General features: G+C 44.0%; 1 protein-coding gene across 1 annotated transcript in view; it reads left to right on the plus strand.

The window, feature by feature from the left end:
- The first annotated feature begins 561 nt into the window (after positions 1-561).
- The window catches only part of NECAB1 (N-terminal EF-hand calcium binding protein 1), a 69,275-nt gene continuing 45,905 nt past the window's right edge, over positions 562-23,931 (plus strand). The window contains exons 1-3 of the mRNA XM_074894148.1: positions 562-605; positions 5,201-5,225; positions 18,548-18,656. Of these exons, the coding sequence (XP_074750249.1) occupies positions 564-605; positions 5,201-5,225; positions 18,548-18,656 (176 nt within the window). The 5' untranslated portion in view covers positions 562-563. The remainder of the gene's footprint in view (positions 606-5,200; positions 5,226-18,547; positions 18,657-23,931) is intronic.

A 23,931-nucleotide genomic window follows, 5' to 3' on the forward strand; every position in this document is an offset into this window, starting at 1 on the left:
GCTCCCAGGTCCCCACAGCCCCCGATTTTTGGCCAGGCCGCTTTGAGGGGTGTGGTATATTCCAGGAGCTTCTTTCCGAGGCCAAGCGTTTTTGCAGAGCGCAGGGTATGGCAGTGTCAGCACCAGCCCTGGGAAGCCCGGGCAGGCCCCGGCACCCCTCCTGCAGAGCGCCCTGAGCCCGCGGCCTTGCGTTCGGAAGGGTCTCCCCGAGTGACCGTGCTGAAGAGGAGAGCAGCCAAAATGGTGATGAAAACGTGACCTGACAGACCGCAAGAACCAAGCTTCTCTCCTGGAGAGAAAGCGAGTCTAGCCGCGAGCACACTTCAAAGACGCCACAAGGCGGCTGCAGAGCAGAACGGGACACCCTTTCCCCGAACGGGCAGGGGCAGAAGGAGCAGCAGCCGCCTCTCCCCACCCTCCCCGGAGTGGTTTCCAGCGACAGGCGAGGCGGGGCCTGCGGCTCGGCCCCCAGGCGCAGCCACCGGCGGGCCGCCCCCCCCCCGGCCCCGCCGCCCCCCGGCCCCGCCGCCGCTCCGGGCGCTGGCGGCGGCTGCGGCGGGCGGATGGCGGCGGAGCTGGGAGCGGGGCTGCGCATCTTCCGCGATGTGAGTACGCGGCATCCTTGACGTGAACCCCTCCCGGGTTTGGGGGGGCAGTGGGCTGTTGCCTTTTTTCCTTGTCTTGTTTTTGGTTTTTACCTCTTTTTAATTTTTTCTTTTTTCTTTTTTTCTTCTTTATTTCTTTATTTTTTTTTTTTTCCTGGAGCCGTGATTTCTTCGATGGGGTGGAAGGGGGTGAAGCCTAGCGAGGCTGTGGGTCTTTCCCTTTCCCTTCCCCTTCCCCTTCCCCTTTCCCTTCCCCTTCCCCTTCCCCTTTCCCTTCCCCTTTCCCTTTCCCTTTCCCTTTCCCTTTCCCTTTCCCTTTCCCTTTCCCTTTCCCTTTCCCTTCACCTTCCCTTTCACTTTTCCCTTCCCCTTCCCCTTTCCTATTTTTTTAAAATGTTTTTACCATTTAAAATGTTAATGGGGGCAATGAGTTTGCTTCCGATGGCGTGCATGTGTGAGGAGAGCAGGTTGGCAGTTGGGGGTGGTCAGGAGAGGTGCTGGGTAAAAATACTGTCACTTTTCAAAACACATTGCTTGGATTTTTTTAATTTTTTTTTTCCCCGTGCTTTTCACTGAAGCGTTTCTCACCCTGCAAAAGTTTTTTCCTAAACTTTGCAGGCTCCCTCCCATTCCGTTAGACCCTGATGGATTTGAGGTGCCCAGGGTTGATGTGCAGAGCAACCCTGAGCCCCTCAGCCCTTTGAGGGGGAGCCCAGCGAGATGCCCTCCTGCTCACCTGGCCATCCTACCCCTCAGGGATGCTATGGACCATCACCAAGGGCTCAGCATCTCACAAGAGGCAGTTGTAAAGTTTTTTGTCTAAATTTGCCCACCACAGGGCGTTTCTTTGGTCCAAGGCAAGTCCCGATGAAAGGCAAAGTCCCACCCAAAGATTTCCAGAGTATCCCCTGTCCTTGATGAGACCTAGAAATCTTCAGACCAGCTCTATTACCAATTCTGATCAACTTCAGACCAACTCTTATACTGGGGTTAGTCCACAATATCAGCTGGAAATGACATGTTCTGTGTTAAAGGACCCTTTATCTAGACGTTTTCTTTAATGTGCCCACATTAACTTCCCCAGCCTTTTCCCCAATTATTTCAGGCAGCCCCCATCTGCTCATCTCCTGATTCTCTAGCTTCCATGAGAAATCATTTAAATTAGACTCTTTGTTGACTTTTATTATTTCCATTCAAGTGTATAATGAAAATGCAGCTTTTTTGTCTTATAAATACCACTTGTAAGAGAAACAGGAGAATTACAGGCATACATCACAAAGACAGAAGAGAAACCTAAGTTTCCAGGGAAGAGTTAAAAAACATTAAATAGGGACAACTCCCCAGTTTAACTCAATACACTGGGTTAGAAAACTACACATGGTCAGAATATCTGATAAACTGAAAACTGTTGATTTCACCCAGAGTAAAGGAATTAATTCAAATTAAAATTATTTAATTTTCAGCAATTTCTTAAACCAGTGTTAAGTTCATATTTATAGAAAAGCAGATGCCCATCACAAAACTGCTGAAGAAGAGGGAGGGGGCCTGCAGCCATGCTTCTGCTCTTAAATCTGGAGGAAAACCTAGTCTCTGCCTGCTTCAAGGCAGGGACTAGACCCTGGGGGGACCTTCCTCCTGTGAAACTACACTCATATCATAAATATTTGGGGGTGTGCAGCTCTGTGATTACCCCTCAGTGAAGTACCTCCACCTGTGTAAACACTTAACTGCCTATTAGACCAGGCAGTAAGAGACTGGCTGTAAGGCTGCACAGAAAGGGCAGGCACTGAGGTCCTGGTCCCACTGGGGGATAGGCAGAGACCTCATGAGAGCAAGACCTGATTTGTAATGCAACCTTCTCCTTGGTTTTGTGTCAAAGTCCCTATCAAGTGTCCAAAGGTTTAACATTTCCTTAAGGTTTGTTTTTTTCAATTAATTAAAATTAATCCAAACATTAAATAACAATTAATAAATACAGTAAAAATAATTAGTTAAAATTAATGTTAAAATAAAAAAGAAAAATTACTCATGCAGAAACTTTTATCACCCTTGACCCATATTTACAGGGCACTTCTAGTTGATTGAAACTCCACTGCTACGGCAGTCCCAACCCTATACAAGCCAGCGCTCACATAGGAGTCTTGCACGAGGTGTGGGCTGCATCACCTGGTGTGGCTGTAACACCCATGTGGCTCTGCATGGGCTCTTGCTACTCGTGGCACAAGTCACCAGTCATCTGTGCGTAACGCTTATGTCCATGCTGGGCGTGTCGATGACCCCGCTGAAGCACACCTTGCTCTTTCCCATCAGACATGCTTGCGCACGTGCCCACAGCGGGCAGCTCAGCCCGGCAACTGCGAGGAGAGGGGTTTCAGCGCTAGCCCCTTTGGTATGCATCTACTTGGGGGCACTCATTGTTCCCTTTTATTGGGTGTAACTGGGCAGAAGAAAGCCTGTAGATCTCAGAGCATCATGTTTCTCCACCCTTCCCAAATTTCACAAATCTCTCCACTTCCAGCTGAAAAATCTGCAAAAGCTTTCAGCACGCTGGCTTTGCCATCTGTTAACATATAGTTACTAACTCCTGAGCAGCACTAGGTCCTACAGGCAACATGGAGGTGGGTACCTTGACAAGCAGGCTGACTTTCCCTTCAGGTGACACAAGAAGGAAACAAGGCTGCTTGCCAGTGAGATAGGAGAAAGACCAACAACAATTCCCAAAAAAATCCAGCCAAGTCTTCCAGGAATCTAGGACTGTATTTTACCTGTTAAGGATTGTAGAAAGAGTTTTTATTTTATTCTAATAATGCTTTTAATGATCTTTCCTTTGCTCTGCATTTAGCATTTAGTTCTCATTAGGCGAAAATTTCCAGTTTAAGAGTAAAAATTTAAAACCCCTAAACAGTCCAATCCTCATACTGAAAATTGAGCTGCAATATATGATTTATTTGGATATACGGGGAGGGAAGATGCCATCTTACTAAGTTTATTTTCTACTTTATATGCTGTAAACTTGGTCCAATGCAAAGTTCAGCTTAGAGGCCATCAGTGAAGTCCTGGATGTGGGTCACAATTCTGTTAGTTCCCTGTTAACTTCACCCTACAGAGTACAGTCAAGAAGATGCTCCGACAGAGCTTGGCACCTGAATCCTTGAGTTTCTCATTTTGTTTCACCTTTAGGAGCAGAGCAGTTATAGCATGTGCCGCAGAAGCTGTTTAAATACTACTAGTAGTTTATCAAACCAGAGAATGTTTCCATTGCTGTCAGCCCTCAAAAATATATGTGTCCATTTTGAAACTCTTCCCTTTATAGGTATTCATAGCAACAATAACAACTATATCTAGAAGATTTGTTTTCTTCCCATGCCTAAACTTGTTATAGCATTGCCCATACGACTCCCCATTGCAGCTCAGGTTGAAGTAGTGATGGGGACTACATCTGGAAACATAGCACGGTGACAATGGATGGCAATTGCACATATCTGAAGTGTTACATGGTGACCCATGCCACAGCAAAACCACCGCATCTGAAGAGTGGGGAGCAAAGAAACTGGAGGAGACCCCCCTCTGTCGCTTCTACTCCCTATCCCTGATCGCTTCTCCAAAGCGTGGACTAATGTGGTGGTACCTGCAGTGGGACTGCAGCAGGGACAGGCGGGCACACTGGCAGTAAGACAGACCCAGTGCACCTGCATACAGTCCCAGATGGGTTGGTGCTGTGTCCCCCACTGATGGCAGGGCTGGGCCTGGAAGGCTCTGCCACCTGTCCTCACAGGATGCACCCCCCAGGGTCATCTTCTCAGACTTTGCACGAGAAGTTACAGACTCTCAGCTACATATTTAAATAGCTTCTCCAGCAGGTGCTATTTACAGTGGGGAGAAAATGCAGACCTGCACACCATGAGGATAAGCAGGGGTCACATACAGTTTTCATGGCAGAAGTATTACAGGGGAGGACATACAGCAGGCACCCTCGTGCTGCCCTTGCCTTCCCAGCTTATAAATCTCTATGCTTTCCCCCTCCCCTTTCTTCTGTATCTGCTCTCTACTTTCTGTCAGAACAATCCTCAAATTTGCTCCCACACATCTGATCTCGCTGCCTCCCACACCCAGTCTGATCCCTTCATGCCACCTGGCTCCTCTCCTGACTTATCCCTTTGCTTCCTCCACCCACAGAAACCCTGAGTCTTTTTTACCATCTCAGATGCTCAGTGCATGCACCCAGCTATCATCCTTACTCTGCTTCTTTAAGCCACTTCTCTCAACCTCAAATCTAGTATCATGGTAGCCATACAGTATCAGGTTTTTTGCCTGAACATCATCCTTATAAGCCATGCACAATCTAGAAAATAAAGCTGGTTTGTATTATGGTCTTGGTTTCCAGTGCACACAGCACAGGAGGAGTTAAAGAAAGCAATACTCTGAGGGAGGGATGGAGACACACTAAGGGCTTTTCAATTTTAAGCAGCCTCGTGAAAATATGATATGTAGAGCTCAAACTATAAATGCCCACTAAATATAGCATTGTGTGCTATTAACCCATACCAAAAAAAAAAAAAAAAAAGTGATTCTGTTCTCTCTTTCTTTTTGTTTAGATATTAAGAAGAGCAGACAAGAATGGTAAGACTGGTCACTTGTCTTTCCCCCTCCTTTTGGAAAAAAAATCCATCACTGATTCATCATTTTAAGTTATGCTTTAAACATTCTAACAGGAAACCCAGCTATTCCTCATGTCATTTCATGTTTTCTACAGGTTCAATGCAACGTATTTTGTTGTGCACTGATCCTCCCTACAGGTGCTTTAAGGGCAGAACTTGTGTTTTCACAATTTGGCATGTGTGTTTGATTTGCACTTTGGCTGCACATGTGTGTTTTCTTAGTGACATAGTGTTCACAAGAAGGTTTGAAATACTTGTTAGTAGCTCCATCTTATTAATTTAAAACCATCATAGGCTATATCCAGCAGTCAGATTTGTTTCGTACATTTCGCAGTTATGTATTTATTCAGCATGTCAGTAGCCTTGAATTCAACTCACATATTTATAACACAAAAGTCATGAGTTTTTTATTATGTTCTTAATCAAAAGTTTTGCCCTTGTCCTACTGACTGATTTTCCTTCCACATATATTTTTTTCCCTTATTTAAATTCAGTAAATTGGAGCATAGTACTGTAAGGCTTCACAAAATGCTCCTATTTTGGTGACAGCAGGGAAAGGTCCTTGCTGTAAGGACCACAAGTGTAACCACTGGAATTTTTCTCTGGTATACATAGTCATGGTCTTGAACCTGACTTTACCTCTTTTTCCTGTCTCAGAATTGCTGCACAATTTTGGACAAGTTACATTGTTGTTTTTGTGCCACGTACCCTGTCAGAGAAATTAAGCCCCTACTACTTCCCTGCATTACACAGAGTGTGAGATTCGCTATGTTTGAGGCTATTCTGTAGCTCTGCAGTTACCATAATAGTATTTATACTTAACTCAGATAACCAGAGTTAGATCTTGCAGGATGAGAAGGAGACACAAATTTGCAATTTTACAAAATTGCATTGTAATACTGAAGTATGAGAAGAAGGGAGATGTGACTTCTTGCAGAAGCATGGGCCAGACTTTGGTCTTTTCCTGAAAGTGTTGAAGAGTGTCAAACCCACAGCTCAGACAGGTTTAACCCTGACAAGTAATTCCCACTCAATCCTCAGAAAACGTCTATTGTACAGGTTCGATAAAGTACACTCTCAGGTATTTAAAGACATAATGGATACTATTGGGAAAATCAGAGAGAATCACTTTCAAGGAAGAACTATTGGAAAGTAAGGGGCTACCATACAGTTTGATGGTATAACTGAGCCTGTCAAATAACTATTTATTGTTGTTGAGAGGGCAATCCCTCCCCTACAGCCCACCTCTGGCTACATATTCCTGCCCCAGCTTGTGTGCAGCAACTGGCGCTTCCCACTAAACCAAGGCAGGCTCCTTCAGAGAGCTCAGGGACCACAAAACCCGTCTCTGAGGGGTTTTTGTTAGTGGGGTTTTTTTGTCTCCCTCAGTCAGTTTGCCAGTGGCTTGGAAGGGCAGCGATGGTGCAGGCTGAATCCCAACATGAGGACTGGGATGGGAAAGAGAAGGACCTTCCCCTTCAGCCATGCTTTTCCAGTTTAGCTATGTGCCAACCACGGCCAAGCTCTGCTGGCATCCCCCACAGACCTCCTTGCCATGTTTGAAATAGATATTAATGTGTCTACCGTGAAGACTGATGAGAGTTAGAGTGCGTGGTGCAGAGCAGTGGTCATCATCCCCTGGGGTCAAAAAGAGCCCCAGCAGCTTCATGTCCCTGCCCTGGACTTTAGAGCTCATGCTCTGTCCCAGCCCTGGTGGATCCACAGCACTTCGATGATCAGGAAGACTTCCAGTCCTCAGTGGGTTTACCCCACAGCTGATACTTTGCTATTAAAACAGGGGAAACAGCTCACATGTTCAGTGCCAAACTTGCTTGTTCCAGAACAATATGAAGCCACGTTCACCCTAGAGACTTTGGTCACCGGAGTTCATACCTACATACGGATCCTTTACCACTTATTATTGGGAGAAAAGTGGCTAAGTTTGGCCACTTCAGTTCTATTAATTTGAGTCCATAAGCTTGAAATGGTTTCAGTTTATGTGCTTGTGTTTGCTCAGGCATCAGTTGCCCATGGGACTTCCACTTTGCTAATCTAGCACTGCACAGGCTCATGCCACATTAATGAGGAGATTTGTTTTAGGGCTGGGATGTTAAGTACCTTCTCAGAAAGTGAATGCTCATCTAACATGCTTACACTGTTGTCAACACAGATTATTAGCTTTTGTTAATGACTAAAATACCGTTTCAGTGTTACCTTTCTGTGCTGGAGGAAACCAAGTATTGGCTTACAGTAACAAATACCACATTACTGTCCGTGACACGCTCCTGTTAACCCATACACTTTTAATAGGTCTCTCTCAGAGCTGCCATATTCATTCTCTGTAGGATTAAAATACTCCAAAAAAATATATCATCAAAAACCTTAGTAGGTACTTGCTTGGCAGCAAAAAAAAAAAAAAAAAAATCCAAAAGAGTGGATCAAGCTGATAAATTATTATAGTAAATAGGACTCTTACTAGGAATTTAGGGACTGTGGGACTTCAGGTTATCCTTCTACAACAAGGAAAGACAACTGTACTTGCAAAGACAATATAAAATAAGAGATCAAGAGAGCCCAGAAATCCTGCCTGAATTACTGTTACTCAAAAATACTACAATGATTTATGACAGCTGGATTTAACTGAGAAACTTCTTTATGAAACAGTCATTCCCCTATTTGAAAGAAGCCGTACAAATGTTGTTTCCTTTGGGGTAGTGCCTTCTTTCTTTGCTAGCCCATGTACATTCTGTTACCCTCCCATTTCTGGAAATAACAGCTATACACAGCTTCCACAAGGGGATCAGCTTCATAAACTCTATAGTTCTTATTTCATGGCTGAGCAGCTCTGTTCTGTATGGAGCACATCCATACTCCTCCTGTAACTGAAAAGTTCGTGTGATTTTCTTAGAGGGAGAACAAGGCCTAGGGAAGGAATATCGCATTTATAAGAAATATATGGTTCATAATATTGACAAAAGCAACAGAAAACCCTGAGGGTAAAAAAGCAATTTCATAAAGGTGAGATGTTGCACATTGACCTTTTTGGAAAGGAGAAGATTCAGGTTTGCATGTCAAAATGAAGTTTTGATCAGGTTTACTTTACAAAACTCCATACATTCAAAGGAAAGCGAATTTGGAAAAATTCCAGCTAAAAGGAAAGTTCTTCATTTATTTAATTCCTTTTGCTATTTAAAACAAAATCATACTTATTAAATTCCTCTCAGCAAGTAAAATCTTGACCCTAGACAGCAGGAACAAGAAATATGAAAAACTGGAACTGCCAAATGCAGTCTATACTAAACAGGACAATTTTTTACTCTCTCATCTCACAGGCAACAGCGGTTGCCCCACACACATGTGACTCCAGCACCTGAAGAGAGCAGTGCCCTGCCTTTGCCTGCATCATGGTGGGGGGTCATTTCTCTTCCCATCCTCCTGTGGGAGAAGAGGGCTGATCTTCTCTTTCTACTTTATCATCTCCAGCTTTTTCTAGAGGGGAGCCTGGCTGCTTCAGGTCTGTTCTCTTATGAAGGTGGAAATGAATGTCCCTGAGCCCAGGGACATGCTTGCCTGACTGTTGGCTGCTGAGCATATGTGCCAGCACAACCACCACCCTTTAAGGCATGAGATTCCTCTCCTGTGCTGAAAATATGGCATGCCCTGGCATTTAAAACTCTGCTTAGCACTTCCACTGTAGGTGAGAATAGCCATCCAGTTAAACCTGGAGGGAGGAGTGACCCGCAGCCATGTCCTCCAGAAGGAGGACCTCTCAGCTGTCTCTCTCACCTCTACAAGTTTAGAACTAGTATTTGATTATGGGCTTGGTCCAAACTTACAGCTTCTGCCCCCAAGCCCTTGGATCAGCTCCAAGCAGGAGTTAGATGCTGTCATTGATTTGCAAATACAAGTTGGTTGTTATGAAAAAGCACTGAGTATAAGCTATATCTCAAAATCCTTAAATATCTTAAGAGGCAAATATTTGCAAACACCGTAGGTAATATCTGCTATAGAAGCAGAGACTTTCAAAAAAAAAAAGCCTTAACTGCAAGGAGCACAGTAAACTATGCTGCAGGCAGTCAGGAATGACTGAGGGAATGATTGAGGGAAAATCAAACAATTGACTAAACAAAGTAAGACTAAAGCTCCAGAGATGGCCAAACCTGAGTAGCAAACACCCAGAACAGACCAGCAACAAAATATTATTAATGCCAGATCCAGCGCATTTATGTTTGGTTTCATTTTTTCTCTGACATTTCAAACAAGCACTCACTGAAAGCTTTTTTTCCCCCTAAAAATGTGGGGTTTATAATTTTATGGAACGAGAATCTGTCAAACGAAAAATACAGTCAGATGAGACTAATCTTCTCATTCTGTCATATGTCTTACATTCAGCACCTCCTGATGTCCATGATACAGAGCAGGAACATCACACTTTTAAATGTAGAATTCTAAAACTGTATAGCATAATACTAACAGTATCTTCTCACCTGCCTTTAGCATAAGAAATTGTATAGGAAAAGTCCCCCAGTGCCCTCCTTAAAACACACCGCACTCCAGCAGTAGCAAAATTGTTGACTGCAGTGGCCTGGGGATTTCAGGCCAGCTCTAAAACCAGGTGAGCATTAGCCTGACAAAAAACTGCACATCATAAATAAAGGACTCATTTTAAATAAGGCAATAGAGTGCAGCTGTAGCATCCTATAGCTTCCACTGGAGTCAGTGACCAGAGGTCCTGATTCACAGAGCATACACATTTGAGTCACCTAACAAGATTTCCACAAAATAACCAAAAAGCCACCAAGCTATACCCGTACGATGATCAAGAGGAGATCTCACAACGCTCTTTCTAGAGTCAGTTTTGTAGAGATGAAAATAGGTGTTTTCATATCCATTATTTATTGACAATGCCATTGCAGGACAAACACTGACTTTGTAGGTGAATCTTCTACTTGCTGCATCTGCTCATGTGTCTCCAGGTGAGCTCTGGCAGGGTGATAGCTGCTTCACTACAGCTGTCCTCAGATGGTGACTTCTCAGTGGCTCTGGCTTGTAGCCCAAAGTGCTAATTTAAGCCATCCCGGAGGAGTGAGTGAAAATGCCTGGGAGAGGCAGGGGAAGCAGCTCAGGAAGGAGATCTCTTGAATCACCCTAACGTGAATGATCAGAGTTGGCCTCGAGGCACTCTGAAGATCCCCACTTATGGCATTATACTTTTTTTCAAGAAACGTTTTAGAGTTACACCAAAACAAGGCATGCCAAGTCCCTGATTTCAGCATTTTTCCCTTGTCCAATATCTCCTAAGCTGGGTCCACAATGTCTTGGCATCTCATAAGGTCTTCAGCTAGCCCACAGACTGCCCCCAGCAGTGCTGCGTGGTGGCAGCTACAGCAGTGCATGGGCTCTCCCCTCCATACACATGGACAGGGTGACCCAGCTCTTGTGTGCCCTTCCTTGAGAAAAACATCTGTGTGCAGGAATCCCTTGGGGAACCTCTATGTGCCATGATACCCAGAAGGACCAGGTCTTTTCATCATAGTGGTCACATTTGAGCTATACATTTACTGGATGACTTTACAGAACATCATTCTGAACAGGAGACAGAGCACAGAAATTCTCTGAATTACAGCATTGCTTATTTGAGCTCCCAAATTATTCAATCAGTACTGGTAAATGGATTTGTAAGGCAAAACCCTTGTAGCACAGACTCCAGAGACCCTTGCCACGCTGCTGTTTGCTTCCTGACCAGCTGGATCCACTGCAGACACCACCCTGGCTCCTGTTTCAGAGCCCAGGTTCTGCCTGGGGTGGGATTCCCCATCCCACCTCCTGGGTCCCTCAGGTGCTGCAGGGCTGGACTCTGCACTCCAGATTCCAAACATTATTATTTCTAGAAAGACAAAATGCCTACTTTTAAACCTAAACGTGTTAGCCTAGTCCCCTCGGGACCACTTGGTTACATGTGCTAAGCTTTTCCAGCATAACAGCTGGAATAATGGCTCAAAATCATTATTTCTGGTTATATCAACATTCGATACAGATCAGAGTCAATGAAAGCTTAGTGCTTTTGTATAGAATCTTTAAAGCTTCATCCCATGTCTGTTCTTTTTCTTATTCAATCCCTTATGCCTGGGACCTAGTGGATGTTATTGGTATACTCTTTGGCACACTGAAATTTATTATTTCGGCAGCTCTCCCTTGGTCTGATTCCAGCCTGTGTGCTGCATGCCAATAAATCAAGTATTTTTTCAACTGTGTGCATCAGGTTCAGTCCACCTATGTCTGTTGTCATGTGCCCCCTGCCACTACCTCGTTTTCTCTGTGTATAGGGCAATATCTTTTAGCACTCATGCTCTGATCCAAACCTTTTACAGCAGGTATGGACTATCAGTTCCTTCCAAAAAGGCAAGTCACACAGCAGGTACCTGGGATCAGGTGAGCTGGGAGGAGAATCCACGTTCATGCTGCCTTCCCACTATGTTTGCTTCAGCCGTGCAGGGGACTGTGGCCTCAGTTGAGGCACTTTAAGGCTTTAAGTTCTTCAAAGGCAGACAGATTTCAAAAAGCCATAAAGGGCTGTCACAACTCCCACAAGGGATTTAGAAAGTCAACTCCCACTGAGAACTGAGGTAGCCTGTATGGGGCTGTGGTTTTGACTCTTGCCTTTCCCATGGCAAAAGTGACTGCTTCATTTTGAACACTGTCATTTCCTAGTTCCTGCTGTACCTTCCTGGGAAATAAATACTTTCTGCCACAGGGGATTTTTCTATTTATTGGTTTCACTTGTTGTTATCTCTTCTCCCTTTGCTAATTTTTGCCCTACAAGGACAGAGGACTGTGGTTATAGAGCCCCAGACCCTAAATAACCCGACTGCTCTGCCACTGTGCATGTTGCCAGCCTGGAGCCAGGCTGGGCACTGTCTGGTTGGGCCAGGACAGTGCCATGGCCTCTGCTTTCCAAATCCCATCCTGCCAAGGTGAACCCCAAGATGAGATCTAGTCCAGTGGGTTTTTTCCCTCCAATTGTCATAAGCTCTTCCATGTGGCTCTTCCAATTGAGACAAGCCCTAGGGCTGCCATTCAGACATAGGAGCTCCACTCCTACTATGTACAGACTGCTTTGGTGGTCCTCCATGGAGCCCACGGCCATGTTTAACTGCTAGGAAAGGCTCACAGTCCTAACAAAGAGCCTGAAATAGGTGGGAGTGGAAGTGTTTTGTTGTCCTCCAGCATTTGCTGGCATCTCTGTGAGACATCCTGCTCCTCTACATCACTGTAACTTCCTTCACTGAAAGCAGACTCACCATTTGCCATCATCTTTGGGCATATAGACTCCAAATATATATGTGCCCTTGTTCATTATTTGCTTGATAGCTTTTTACTCACTGAAGTCATCTTTCAACTTGAAAAGAGAGTACATGTGTGGCTTTCCTTTGTCAGATATGCTGTTGTCTATTGAAGTCATAAGCTATCCAAAATACATCCCGGAGATTACAAGTGTTCCTGGAGCGGACTGGCTGGGGGATGTCACTTGGGCCTGTTTTACACATAAAAACATCTATTCAACAGAGAGATGAATTTTACTGAAATAAATGTAAGAATGCAGTTGGAACCCAAAGGAAGGCTCCCCTAAATCACCATGTAAATATATTTTTAAACTTTCAAGTGCTACATGGGGAGATTAATTTTATTGTTTATCTTTTTGTCTGCCAGTCAGGAATGTTTTGGCTCTGAGGAGGATGGGCAGCTGTGCTTGTTTTTGAAGAAACCCTGGTTTTGAAAGACATCAGAGAAGATACACAAAGCAAGCGAGGCTTGCAAAACAGCTTCTTGGAGATAACGTTGCCAAGGCAAACGCTGCTGAAGGTTGATTTGTCTGAGGAATGCATGGCTTCAGAGAAGTTTGTCTTTCATGAATCATCCATCCCCTGTCACTTTGCCAGTGGCAAGGATTGAAGCATCTATAATAGAGGTTTCTGCTCAGCTGCTCTGAAGCGCTTAAACCAGACAGTATTTATCTGGGTGTGGGTGCTCCAAGGGCAGCGAGGTGTGCCCCAGCAAGGCAGTGCTGAGGATGTATAACATAGCCTTTAAAATAAAAGCCATTCTTGGCACTTAAAAAAAAAAAATGGCTAGACAAACGTGTTTTCAATTAAACAGCACAAGGAGCTCTTGTCAGGGGTTGAGTCTGAGCTTCCTCTGAGCACTGAGGAAGCACAGGGGTGGCCTGCGTGATCAGAGGCTGAATCCCAAGCTGCAAAACAGTTACACATACAAAATCAGAGAAATGCCCTGGAAAATCAGAGCTTTTTTCAGTAAACATACTGTATGAAGTCTGTAAGTAACCGAATAGGTTCAAACCTCCTTAGGTTTTGCCAGCAACAAGCTCAGTGATGTGTCAGTCAATGTCAATAACATTCAAAGTGTTATTGAGAATAAATAGCAATGAAGCAAAAGGCTATGTCTGCTCTTGGATGATAAAATTTAAAGAAAATAGCTGAAGTGCCCAATCTGGCTGTTGGCAGATCATTGATTTTCTAGACTGATGTAAAGCCAATGATCCTGAAGAGCAGAGATAAACAGACAGATGTTTCAGGTTTTGTGTCATACCCAGACTGTTCTGTGAGTAAACTCATAATATGTTTATCTCAGGAAAGTTGCCAGAAATCACTAGTTTCTTGGGTATGTGCATGCAAATCACTCTTCCCAGCAAAGGCTCAAGATGCAGAGGCAGTTTGATTAAACAATCGATTGTATCTGTATGAGCCAAAGGAAGCATAGCTGTGAAAAGAAGCTTGTTTCAACACACTCAATATTTGATATTCCTTCTCTGTAACCAGTGCCAAATGGCAGATGTATTTAGATTCTCATTTAGGTAATCATGGCAGCTCTGTCAAAGAAAATTGCCTACCTTCAACACAGTATTGTGCCATCTTGGTTTTTAGCTCTTGTAGATGCTGACATTTTGTTTTGATCGTAATGATGATTATCTCCAGCTACAATCTGTCTTTTCATATTAAACATTTCAAAATGTTTTTGTTGAAGCAGACATTTAATTTGTACAATTTTGAAACCTCTTGAAGGTTACATATTTGAAGCCATATATTCAAGACAAAGAAATTATGAAATAATAAGTGTGGAAACTCCTCAGCTCTACTCTTCAAATCTGCATGCTGTAGTACAGCATGTAGTTACAGCATTGAGATACTGCCTTTGTAATAGATTCTTCACCACTATAAAATTAGGCCACAATATGTTGTAGATTAGTCTGGTGCTTAGGACATCTTAGTCTTTACAGTTGTTTAGTGCCTTGTGAGTGATTCAGTATGTTACTGAAGGAAGAGAAAAAGACATGTGAACTTAAATTTAGTGCTACCTAAAACAGAGTTATGAAGTGTTAGGCTTTGAAAATATTCTTTATGCTTCATGCAAAGGCTCAATCAGTTTAGATAAATTATCACTTAACTACCACTTAACCATTCAAACCTCTTCTAAATAACAATATATAATGAGATATTAATAACAAGACTAGTTGTATTGAGGGAATCCAGCCCCCTCAGCCAGATGATAGAGACTGGGAGAACGACAACCCTGCAATCCAGGAGAGAGTCAGTGACCCGAGGGTGCTGAAGGAGCTGGCTGGGGTGCTCACCAAGCCGCTTTCCATCATTTACCAGCAGTCCTGGCTGACCGGGGAGGTCCCAACAGATTGTGACGCCCATCTATAAGAAGGGTCGGAAGGATGATCCAGGAAATTACGGGCCTGTCAGCTTGACTTCGGTACCCGGGAAGCTGATGGAGCAGCTCATCCTGAGTACCATCTTACAACACATGCAGGACAACCAGGGGATCAGGCCCAGTCATCATGGGTTTATGAAAGGCAGGTCCTGCTTGACAAACCTGATCTCCTTCTACGATAGAGCGACCTGCTTATTGGATGAGGGAAAGGCTGTGGATGTAGTTTACCTTGACTTTAGTAAGGCCTTTGACACCGTTTCCCACAGCATTCTCCTGGTGAAACTGGCTGCTCGAGGCTTAGATGACCGCACGCTTTGCTGGGTAAAAAAGTGACTGGATGGCCGGGCCCAAAGAGTTGTGGTGGACGGAGTTAAATCCAGTTGGCGGCCGGTCACGAGTGGTGTCCCCCAGGGCTCGGTTTTGGGGCCACTCCTGTTATAACATCTTTATTGATGATCTGGATGAGGGGATTGAGTGCACCCTCAGTAAGTTTGCAGATGACACCAAGTTGGGTGGGAGTGTTGATCGGCTCGAGGGTAGGGAGACTCTGCAGAGAGATCTGGACAGGCTGGAGAGATGGGCTAAGGCCAACTGTAGGAGGTTCAATAAGGCCAAATGCCAGGTGCTGCACTTTGGCCACAACAACCCCCAGCAGCGCTACAGGCTTGGGGAGGAGTGGCTGCAGAGCTGCCAGTCAGAGAGGGACCTGGGGGTGTTGATTGACATCCAGCTGAACATGAGCCAGCAGTGTGCCCAGGTGGCCAAGAAGGCCAATGGCATCCTGGCTTGTATCAGAAATAGCGTGGCCAGCAGGGACAGGGAAGTGATCTTACCCCTGTACTCGGCACTGGTGAGGCCGCACCTTGATTCCTGTGTTCAGTTTTGGGCCCCTCACTACAAAAAGGACATTGAATTACTCGAGCGTGTCCAAAGAAGGGCAACGAAGCTGGTGAAGGGTCTGGAGCACATGTCGTACGAGGAGCGGCTGAGGGAACTGGGGTTGTTTAGTGTGGAGAAGAGGAGGCTGAGGGGAGACCTCATCGCCCTCTACAACTACCTGAAAGGAGGTTGCAGAGAGCTGGGGATGAGTCTCTTTAATGAAGTAACAAGCGATAGGACAAGAGGTAATGGCCTCAAGCTGCGTCAGGGAAGGTTTAGACTAGATGTCAGGAAGTATTTCTTTACAGAATGGGTTATTAGGCAGTGGAATGGATTGCCCAGGGAGGTGGTGGAGTCCCCATCCCTGGAGGTGTTTAAGAGTAGTGTCGACATCGCGCTGAGAGATGTGGTGTGGATGGGAACTGGCAGTGTTAGGTTAATGGTTGGACTAGATGATCTTCAAGGTCCTTTCCAACCTAGTTGATTCTGTGATTCTGTGATTCTGTAAATAAAAGCAAAAGGTGAATCTTCTTTCTTTGGCTTTTGTTTGCTGATTATCAGTCTTGCATTTAAAACTCACTACACTAGTCAATGAGGAATCACTTGTCCTAACTGTTTTAATAAAGTTATGGATTTGCCTCATCCCATGCAATTCTGAAGTCATGCCTGTACAACAAAGAAAAGGGACAGCTGTTCTTCAGGACAGAAGCAAATGTCAGCTGTTGCTGAGGGATCCCCAATGAAATCTCGTGGACTTCTGTGGGGTCAGTTTTCCATCTGTAAACTTCTTTTTTAAATTTTTTAACATCTTGCTGACAGGCATTGGTTGGGTTCTCACATCACCTTCTCCTCAGCCTTGAATCATATACTTAGGAAAAAATTAATTGTGCTGACTGTCATATATTGTTTACATAGTCATTATGATATGATTAGAGGCTGGAGTTAACAAAGTCTAATGGTCCCTGCACCCCAGAGTCCTACTTTCCAGAACAGACAGTAGCCTAAGTCTGCCACTTCTGTCACTGCAGCCACGGCCACCCTGTGAGTGGGACAGGCTTTCCAAATTGTGGCACATTTTATCCATTTTTGACATCACTAATTAAAAAAAAAAACAAAACAAAACAAAAAACCAGAACATGGAAAATCTGAAGTATAGGAACTTCTTTGGGATTATCAGACATGTGTAAGTGAGGTGAAATACAGTGATCCCTTCTTTAATGAATGTTGTAGTAGTTATTGGAATACCCTTTAGAAACCATTGATGGTTGTGCAGTTTGATCTGACAGAAGGAGGGTAGAGCCTCAGTCTGAAGTGGTAACATCCTGAAAATACCAGATGAATTAATCTGCTTAACACATCTCATCTCAAGGATTTTGCCTCATGTAGTTAAGGTCTTGCTATAATTACAGATAACTTAAGAAATAGATGAAACAGACTCCACTAAATAGTGTAGTAGAGATTGTAATATGAACTTTCTCCTCTTGACTTAATGTACATCCCATTACTGTTCTTCTAGATGTTATCATATGGTACTGCCCCTCCCTCTGAGTCTCATTAGTCCTGCAGACACTTCCAGTCACTGCAGATAACATGTTATTGATGATAATCAGGACCCATGTGCTGATGATTGGTTTTGTCCCAAACAAATGAGAACAGCAGATACTTAGAAAATAAAGCCAACTTCTTCATATTTGGGCTTCACTGTATATTAAATGGCCAATTCAAACTCCATCTGAAAATCCATCTGAAGATTTTCACTGACCTCTGATATATGTCCAAACCAGTTTTCTCATTCCTGTATTTTTATGTAATCTCCAGGTGAATTGCATGCTGGCAAATAGAAATTTACTATTTTCTATGCTGACCAAGAAAATGAGCTGCAATTCTTTCCAGTGGAAGAGGACACAAAGCTTGCTTCCTGTTCCATGAAAATCTAACTTTTCAAAAATTTATTTTGTTAATTACACACCAAGCATAGAACTTTTTGAGAAATATGTATTTTATGAAGAGTATCAAAATGCTGCAAACCAGTGCAGTGTATTGATTAGGCAGAGAGGAGAGCCAGGGTCAGATCCCTGCTACTATTGAATGGGGCACTTGAGTCTCAGTCTCCCATATGGGAGGCAGAGAGCAGAGGAAAGAAAGAGGACGAAAATGAAAGGGAAATTAATAGCTCTAGATAGCTGAAGAAATTTTCATTGAACTAATATGTTCCTTCAATAAATGTTTGCTTTTGCATTTCCCTGGTTTTTCTCTGTCCCACTCAGTCTCAGGAGGTCACTGATCTTCCATGCAGAGGCGAGGACACGGCCAGGGACCAAGTAGGAGAAGCGTGCAGCAGGACAGGGAGAAACCACAGTGAATGAGATCAGGGCAAAGACAGGACTGTAGTGATGTGTTTGTCAGTAGAGACTTACCAAAACCAAACTATCTTTGCTTGAAAGATAAGAAAGTGGAACAGTAACAGAGCTACCAAGAAAACTGAGAACTCTGATACAACAGCCAATGCATATAGCATAATGTTCTTTATGTGTCTTGATTAAATATGTAAAGTTTCTACATTTAATCTGAAGATCTAGAGGTTTTTAATAGTTTCCTCTTCAACTGCATGAAGTAAACAAGCAAAACCATAACGAAACTAAGGCACTTTCCATTTCTTCATTGTTTCAGATGACGGAAAACTGTCCTTTGATGAATTCAAAGCTTATTTTGCTGATGGAGTTCTGAGTGGAGAAGAACTGCATGAACTTTTTCACACCATTGATACACACAATACTGAGTAAGTGCCCCCTTCTTGCAATTACAGTGCTATTCGCTGTACCTGAGAATGGAAAAAAGACATCTGGCTGATTTTAGAGAACTTTCTTTCTTAAGAAGAAAGCTGCTTCAGGGAAGCTAGGCTGTGTCATATGGCTCTAAAATGTACAAAGTGAAGTGTTTCTAAACCTTGTAGAAATACCTGCATGTTCCAATAAATGTGATTTGAGTACTGAGAACACAGAGTGGAAACTGAATACCATCTGTGTTCCCCACCCATGATAGTAAGGAAAAGGGGCTGTGGCCTCCTTGAGGCTTAAATATGAGTTCCTCAATTCTTTATCTTACTATGCTTATTGAATTAATACATGAGATGAATACTTGGACTAGATGTTGAGCAGGGAAAAAAATAAATTAAGCAATCATATATAGTAAAGAGCAGAAAAAGCCATCCTGTCTGATGCTGGCAATTGTGTTGGTGTTATCACTTAGGCTGTTTGGATATCCCAATTATCGCTGGGCTTAACAAGGCCACAGAGAAATGAGCTGACAGGGACTTCATGAAGTTCAACAAGGTGAAGTGCACAGTCCTGCACCTGGGGAGGAACAGCCCCATGCACCAATATATGCTGGGGGCCACCCAGCTAGAAAGCAGCTTGGCAGAAAAGGACATGAAGTGGACACCAAGTTGGACATGAGCTAACAATATGCCCTTGCAGCAAAGAAGGCAAATGATATTCTGGGCTGCATTAGACAAGGTATTGCCAGCAGGTCAATGGAGGTGATCTTTCCCTTCTATTCAGGCCACACCTGGAGTGCTGTGTCCAGTTCTGGGCTCCCCAGTACAAGAGAGGCATGACATACTGGAGAGAGTCCAACAAAGGGCCACAAAGTTGATTAAGGGACTGGTGCACCTCACATGAGGAAAGGCTGAGAGAGCCGGGACTGTTTAGCCTGGAGAAGAGAAGGTTCAGGGGGGGAACCTCATCAATGTATATAAATACCTCAAGAGATGGAGCAAAGAGGAAGGAGCCAGGCTCTTTTTAATGGCAGGACCAGAGGCAATGGGTACAAACTCAAACACAGGAACTTCCCTCTGAACACCTTTTTTACTGTGAGGGTGACCAACCACTGGCCCATATTGCCCAGAGACGCTGTGGAGTCTCTGTCCTTGGAGATATTCAGAAGCCATCTGGACATCATCTTGGGCAACTGGCTGTAGGTAGCCTAGCTTGAACAGGGGGACTGGACCAGATGACCTCCAGAGGTCCCTTCCAAACTTATCCATCCTATGATTTTATGACTGAAGAAGAGAATGAATTTCCTTTTTATTTGCTTTCTGGCCATCAGCAGTTATTCACAGCAGGTCTCCCATTTGCTATTAATTAAGAGTGTGTTACTAAGCTAGTGTTTTTTAAATCAGACTATTCCTCTGGTAGAGAAGGCCCCGAGGAGAGGCTGTTTACTACTTTTGCTAAGAGGTTATAAAGACATTGTGTGGTAATCATGGCATGGTTTGTGGTTCCAGTTACAAAGAGAGAGTAACAGTAAGTCAGTATTGCTTTTCTCAGCTGCCTACAGTGGAGCAAGTATTAAGATGCTATCACAGTCCTGCTTCCTATGTTTACTGTAAGAAAAGGTAGGAGCAGTGTAACAGGACCTTACCTCAGCCAATGTCAAACTCTGTTGTGTCTCTGGGTTTTTTACCTTCCACAGGGAAAAAAATAAACCAACAGGCTGTGATTTTTGTAATTCATGTACTTCATATAAACATCCAGACACTAACTCACAGTGAGATATTAGTAGCTTTGTTCCTCAGACACATGAATTTGGCAATCACCTTAATAGTTTAGGACTTGCACATTACCCCAGGTAGCCCTGGACAGGCCTTTTCCCTTGGCCAGTTCTTCCTCACAGTGGCTCTAGTATGGTTTTTTCTTCTTTGGATGTCTGTGTCACAGCATCATGCCCCTCCTTGTTCCCCTCTTTCTCAGCTCTGCCAGTCCTCCTCTGCAGACACCCAATTGCCATGTGTTGTGTATCACTAGCCCCAAATGCCAACGCGAGCCCAGGCCCATCACCCTGGTGGCCTGTCAATGACCAGGAATGATGCTGGCCATTGATATGACAACTAACCTTGCAGCAGAAGGCCTGGAATTCCAGCCAAGGACTTTCACAGAACCACAGAATCATCTAGGTTGGAAAAGACCTTGAAGATCATCCAGTCCAACCATTAACCTAACACTGACAGTTCTCAACTACACCATATCCCTAAGCGCTATGTCAACCCTACTCTTCACAGAATCACAGAATCATCTAGGTTGGAAGGGACCTTGAAGATCATCTAGTCCAATCGTTAACCTAGCATTGACAGATCCCAACTACACCATATGCCCAAGCGCCATGTCAGCCCGCCTCTTAAACACCTCCAGGGATGGGGACTCCACCACCTCCCTGGGCAGCCCATTCCAATGCCTAACTACCCGTTCTTTGAAGAAATGCTTCCTAATATCTAGTCTAAACCTTCCCTGGTGCAACTTGAGGCCATTACCTCTTGTCCTATCCCTTGTTACTTGGTTAAAGAGACTTATCCCCATCTCTCTGTAACCTCCTTTCAGGTAGTTGTAGAGGGTGATGAGGTCTCCCCTCAGTCTCCTCTTCTCCAGACTAAACAACCCCAGTTCCCTCAGCCGCTCCTCGTACGACATGTGCTCCAGACCCTTCACCAGCTTCGTTGCCCTTCTTTGGACACGCTCGAGTAATTCAACGTCGTTTTTGTAGTGAGGGGCCCAAAACTGAACACAGTAATTGAGGTGCGGCCTCACCAGTGCCGAGTACAGGGATAAGATCACTTCCCTGTCCCTGCTGGCCACGCTATTTCTGATACAAGCCAGGATGCCATTGGCCTTCTTGGCCACCTGGGCACACTGCTGGCTCATGTTCAGCTGGATGTCAGTCAACACCCCCAGGTCCCTCTCTGACTGGCAGCTCTCCAGCCACTCCTCCCCAAGCCTGTAGTGCTGCTGGGGGTTGTTGTGGCCCAAGTGCAGCACCTGGCATTTGGCCTTACTGAAACTCCTACAGTTGGCCTTAGCCCATCTCTCCAGCCTGTCCAGATCTCTCTGCAGAGCCTCCCTACCCTCGAGCCGATCAACACTCCCACCCAACTTGGTGTCATCTGCAAACTTACTGAGGGTGCACTCCATCCCCTCATCCAGATCATCAATAAAGATGTTATAACAGGAGTGGCCCCAAAACCGAGCCCTGGGGGACACCACTCGTGACCGGCCGCCAACTGGATTTAACTCCGTCCACCACAACTCTTTGGGCCCGGCCATCCAGTCACTTTTTTACCCAGCAAAGCGTGCGGTCATCTAAGCCTCGAGCAGCCAGTTTCACCAGGAGAATGCTGTGGGAAACGGTGTCAAAGGCCTTGCTAAAGTCAAGGTAAACTACATCCACAGCCTTTCCCTCATCCAATAAGCAGGTCGCTCTATCGTAGAAGGAGATCAGGTTTGTCAAGCAGGACCTGCCTTTCATAAACCCATGCTGACTGGGCCTGATCATCTGGTTGTCCTGCACGTGTTGTGTGATAGTACTCAGGATGAGCTGCTCCATCAGCTTCCCGGGAACCGAAGTCAAGCTGACAGGCCTGTAATTTCCCAGATCATCTTTTTCGGGAACCATCTCAAAACTCATTCTTCTGAAGAACCATCACTGAAGGCCTTATGTACTAGGAAGCTTGTCCATGTTTTCCACCATTATGAGCTAATCTAAGGAATATGTTCTCTCTCTTTACCAATTTTGCCTCCCTCCAGCCTAGATGGAATTATTAAACCACTTTACCTTTCCAGAAAGTATGAAGAAAGAAACTAACTGAAGTCTGAAATCTGATCAGTATTATACAAGTGTATGCTAGGGAATATGTATCTCAGTTTATGATCTTTTATGAACAACTTCCAGGAAGATAAACATCAAAATTTTAAAAAAGTTTCTAGGTTTTCCTTAGCCAATATACAAATCTTTTTTGTAAAAGAACAATAGTTAAATTAATTCAGATATTCACTATTCAAAGCATTGCTTAATTCAGCCATTTAAATATGCAGTCTATATGCAGAACCACATTTCTTTGCTGTCTTAAGAGCTTGGTTGCTTCTTTATAAACATTTTTTTCATAAACATACTGTTCATGAGCAGTACTGTCTGTGTGATTATATAGAGCCATGAAATGGCTACAGATAAGAATCCTCTTTTAGATCTGTTCTCTGCAGTCCTAAAATCATTCACATAGGCACCTAATTCATATAAACAGAGCAATATATCCCCTAGGAGTAAATGCCTAAATAGCTCTGTAGATTTGGTTTTTAGCTCTGATCTCACTTATGTTTCTGTAAATCAAGCATAACCTTCCTAGAATCATTAGATTTAAGCCAGCACAAAATGGAAGTATGAAATTGGACTCTTAATCCCAAGCCCATCCTAAAGCATCCAGTAAACCATCCTGTGTTGGAGACACTTGGCACTAGGGTGCAACAGAGACAAACAGGTTTCCCAGATGTATCATTCTCCTTAACAGACAATACAGGAGAAGCAGCAATATAAACAGGTTATCTTGTATCATAAGAAAAGAAGGCTGTCATTATTTCCTTAATTTCCCTTATTTCCCTAATTTGTCAAAAGTACTTGTGTGCTATAAATTCAAAGAAGAAGGTTGCAGAAATACTGCTAAATAAATAGGTACTGTGTACAGAAGAAATCAGTAAATGTAACATTTTCATTTCCTCAGGCAATGCAGTGATTTACACTACACATAAATACCTAAGACAGATGACTAGGGAAGCATGTCATGGTTTGCTAGATCATTTCTTGTAGTATCTCAGGATTTCATACCCAGCTTGTCACAAGAGCAGACTTTGGTTGCTTCCACCTGCATTACATCTTTTAGCTCTGCCAGGGTTCAAAACCTCACTGTCTGTGTGCATGAGTCTTTGTACTTCAAAGCCTGAAGATAAAAAAGGAGAGGTGGCCTTGGGGTGATTATCTGTGGGCCACAAGCTTAGGAAATCTGAATTCCCTTTTCAGCTCTGCTGCAGCAATCTTTCAAAAAAATATTCAAAGCATAAAAGACTTACATTGGCTTAACACTTTTAAGGGAACTAAATTAACCAGGTATTAAAACCCTTGTTACATGGATCCTAATGTCAGTCTTGTGGAAGAGAGATTTAGAAGCTTATTAACTTTTAAAAAGACCAAGCCAACCTAATGTAACATACCTGTTGCAAAGCAGATAGGCTATG

Source organism: Strix uralensis, chromosome 1 (genome assembly GCF_047716275.1).
Source record: "Strix uralensis isolate ZFMK-TIS-50842 chromosome 1, bStrUra1, whole genome shotgun sequence".
In the NCBI taxonomy this organism is placed as follows: domain Eukaryota; kingdom Metazoa; phylum Chordata; class Aves; order Strigiformes; family Strigidae; genus Strix; species Strix uralensis.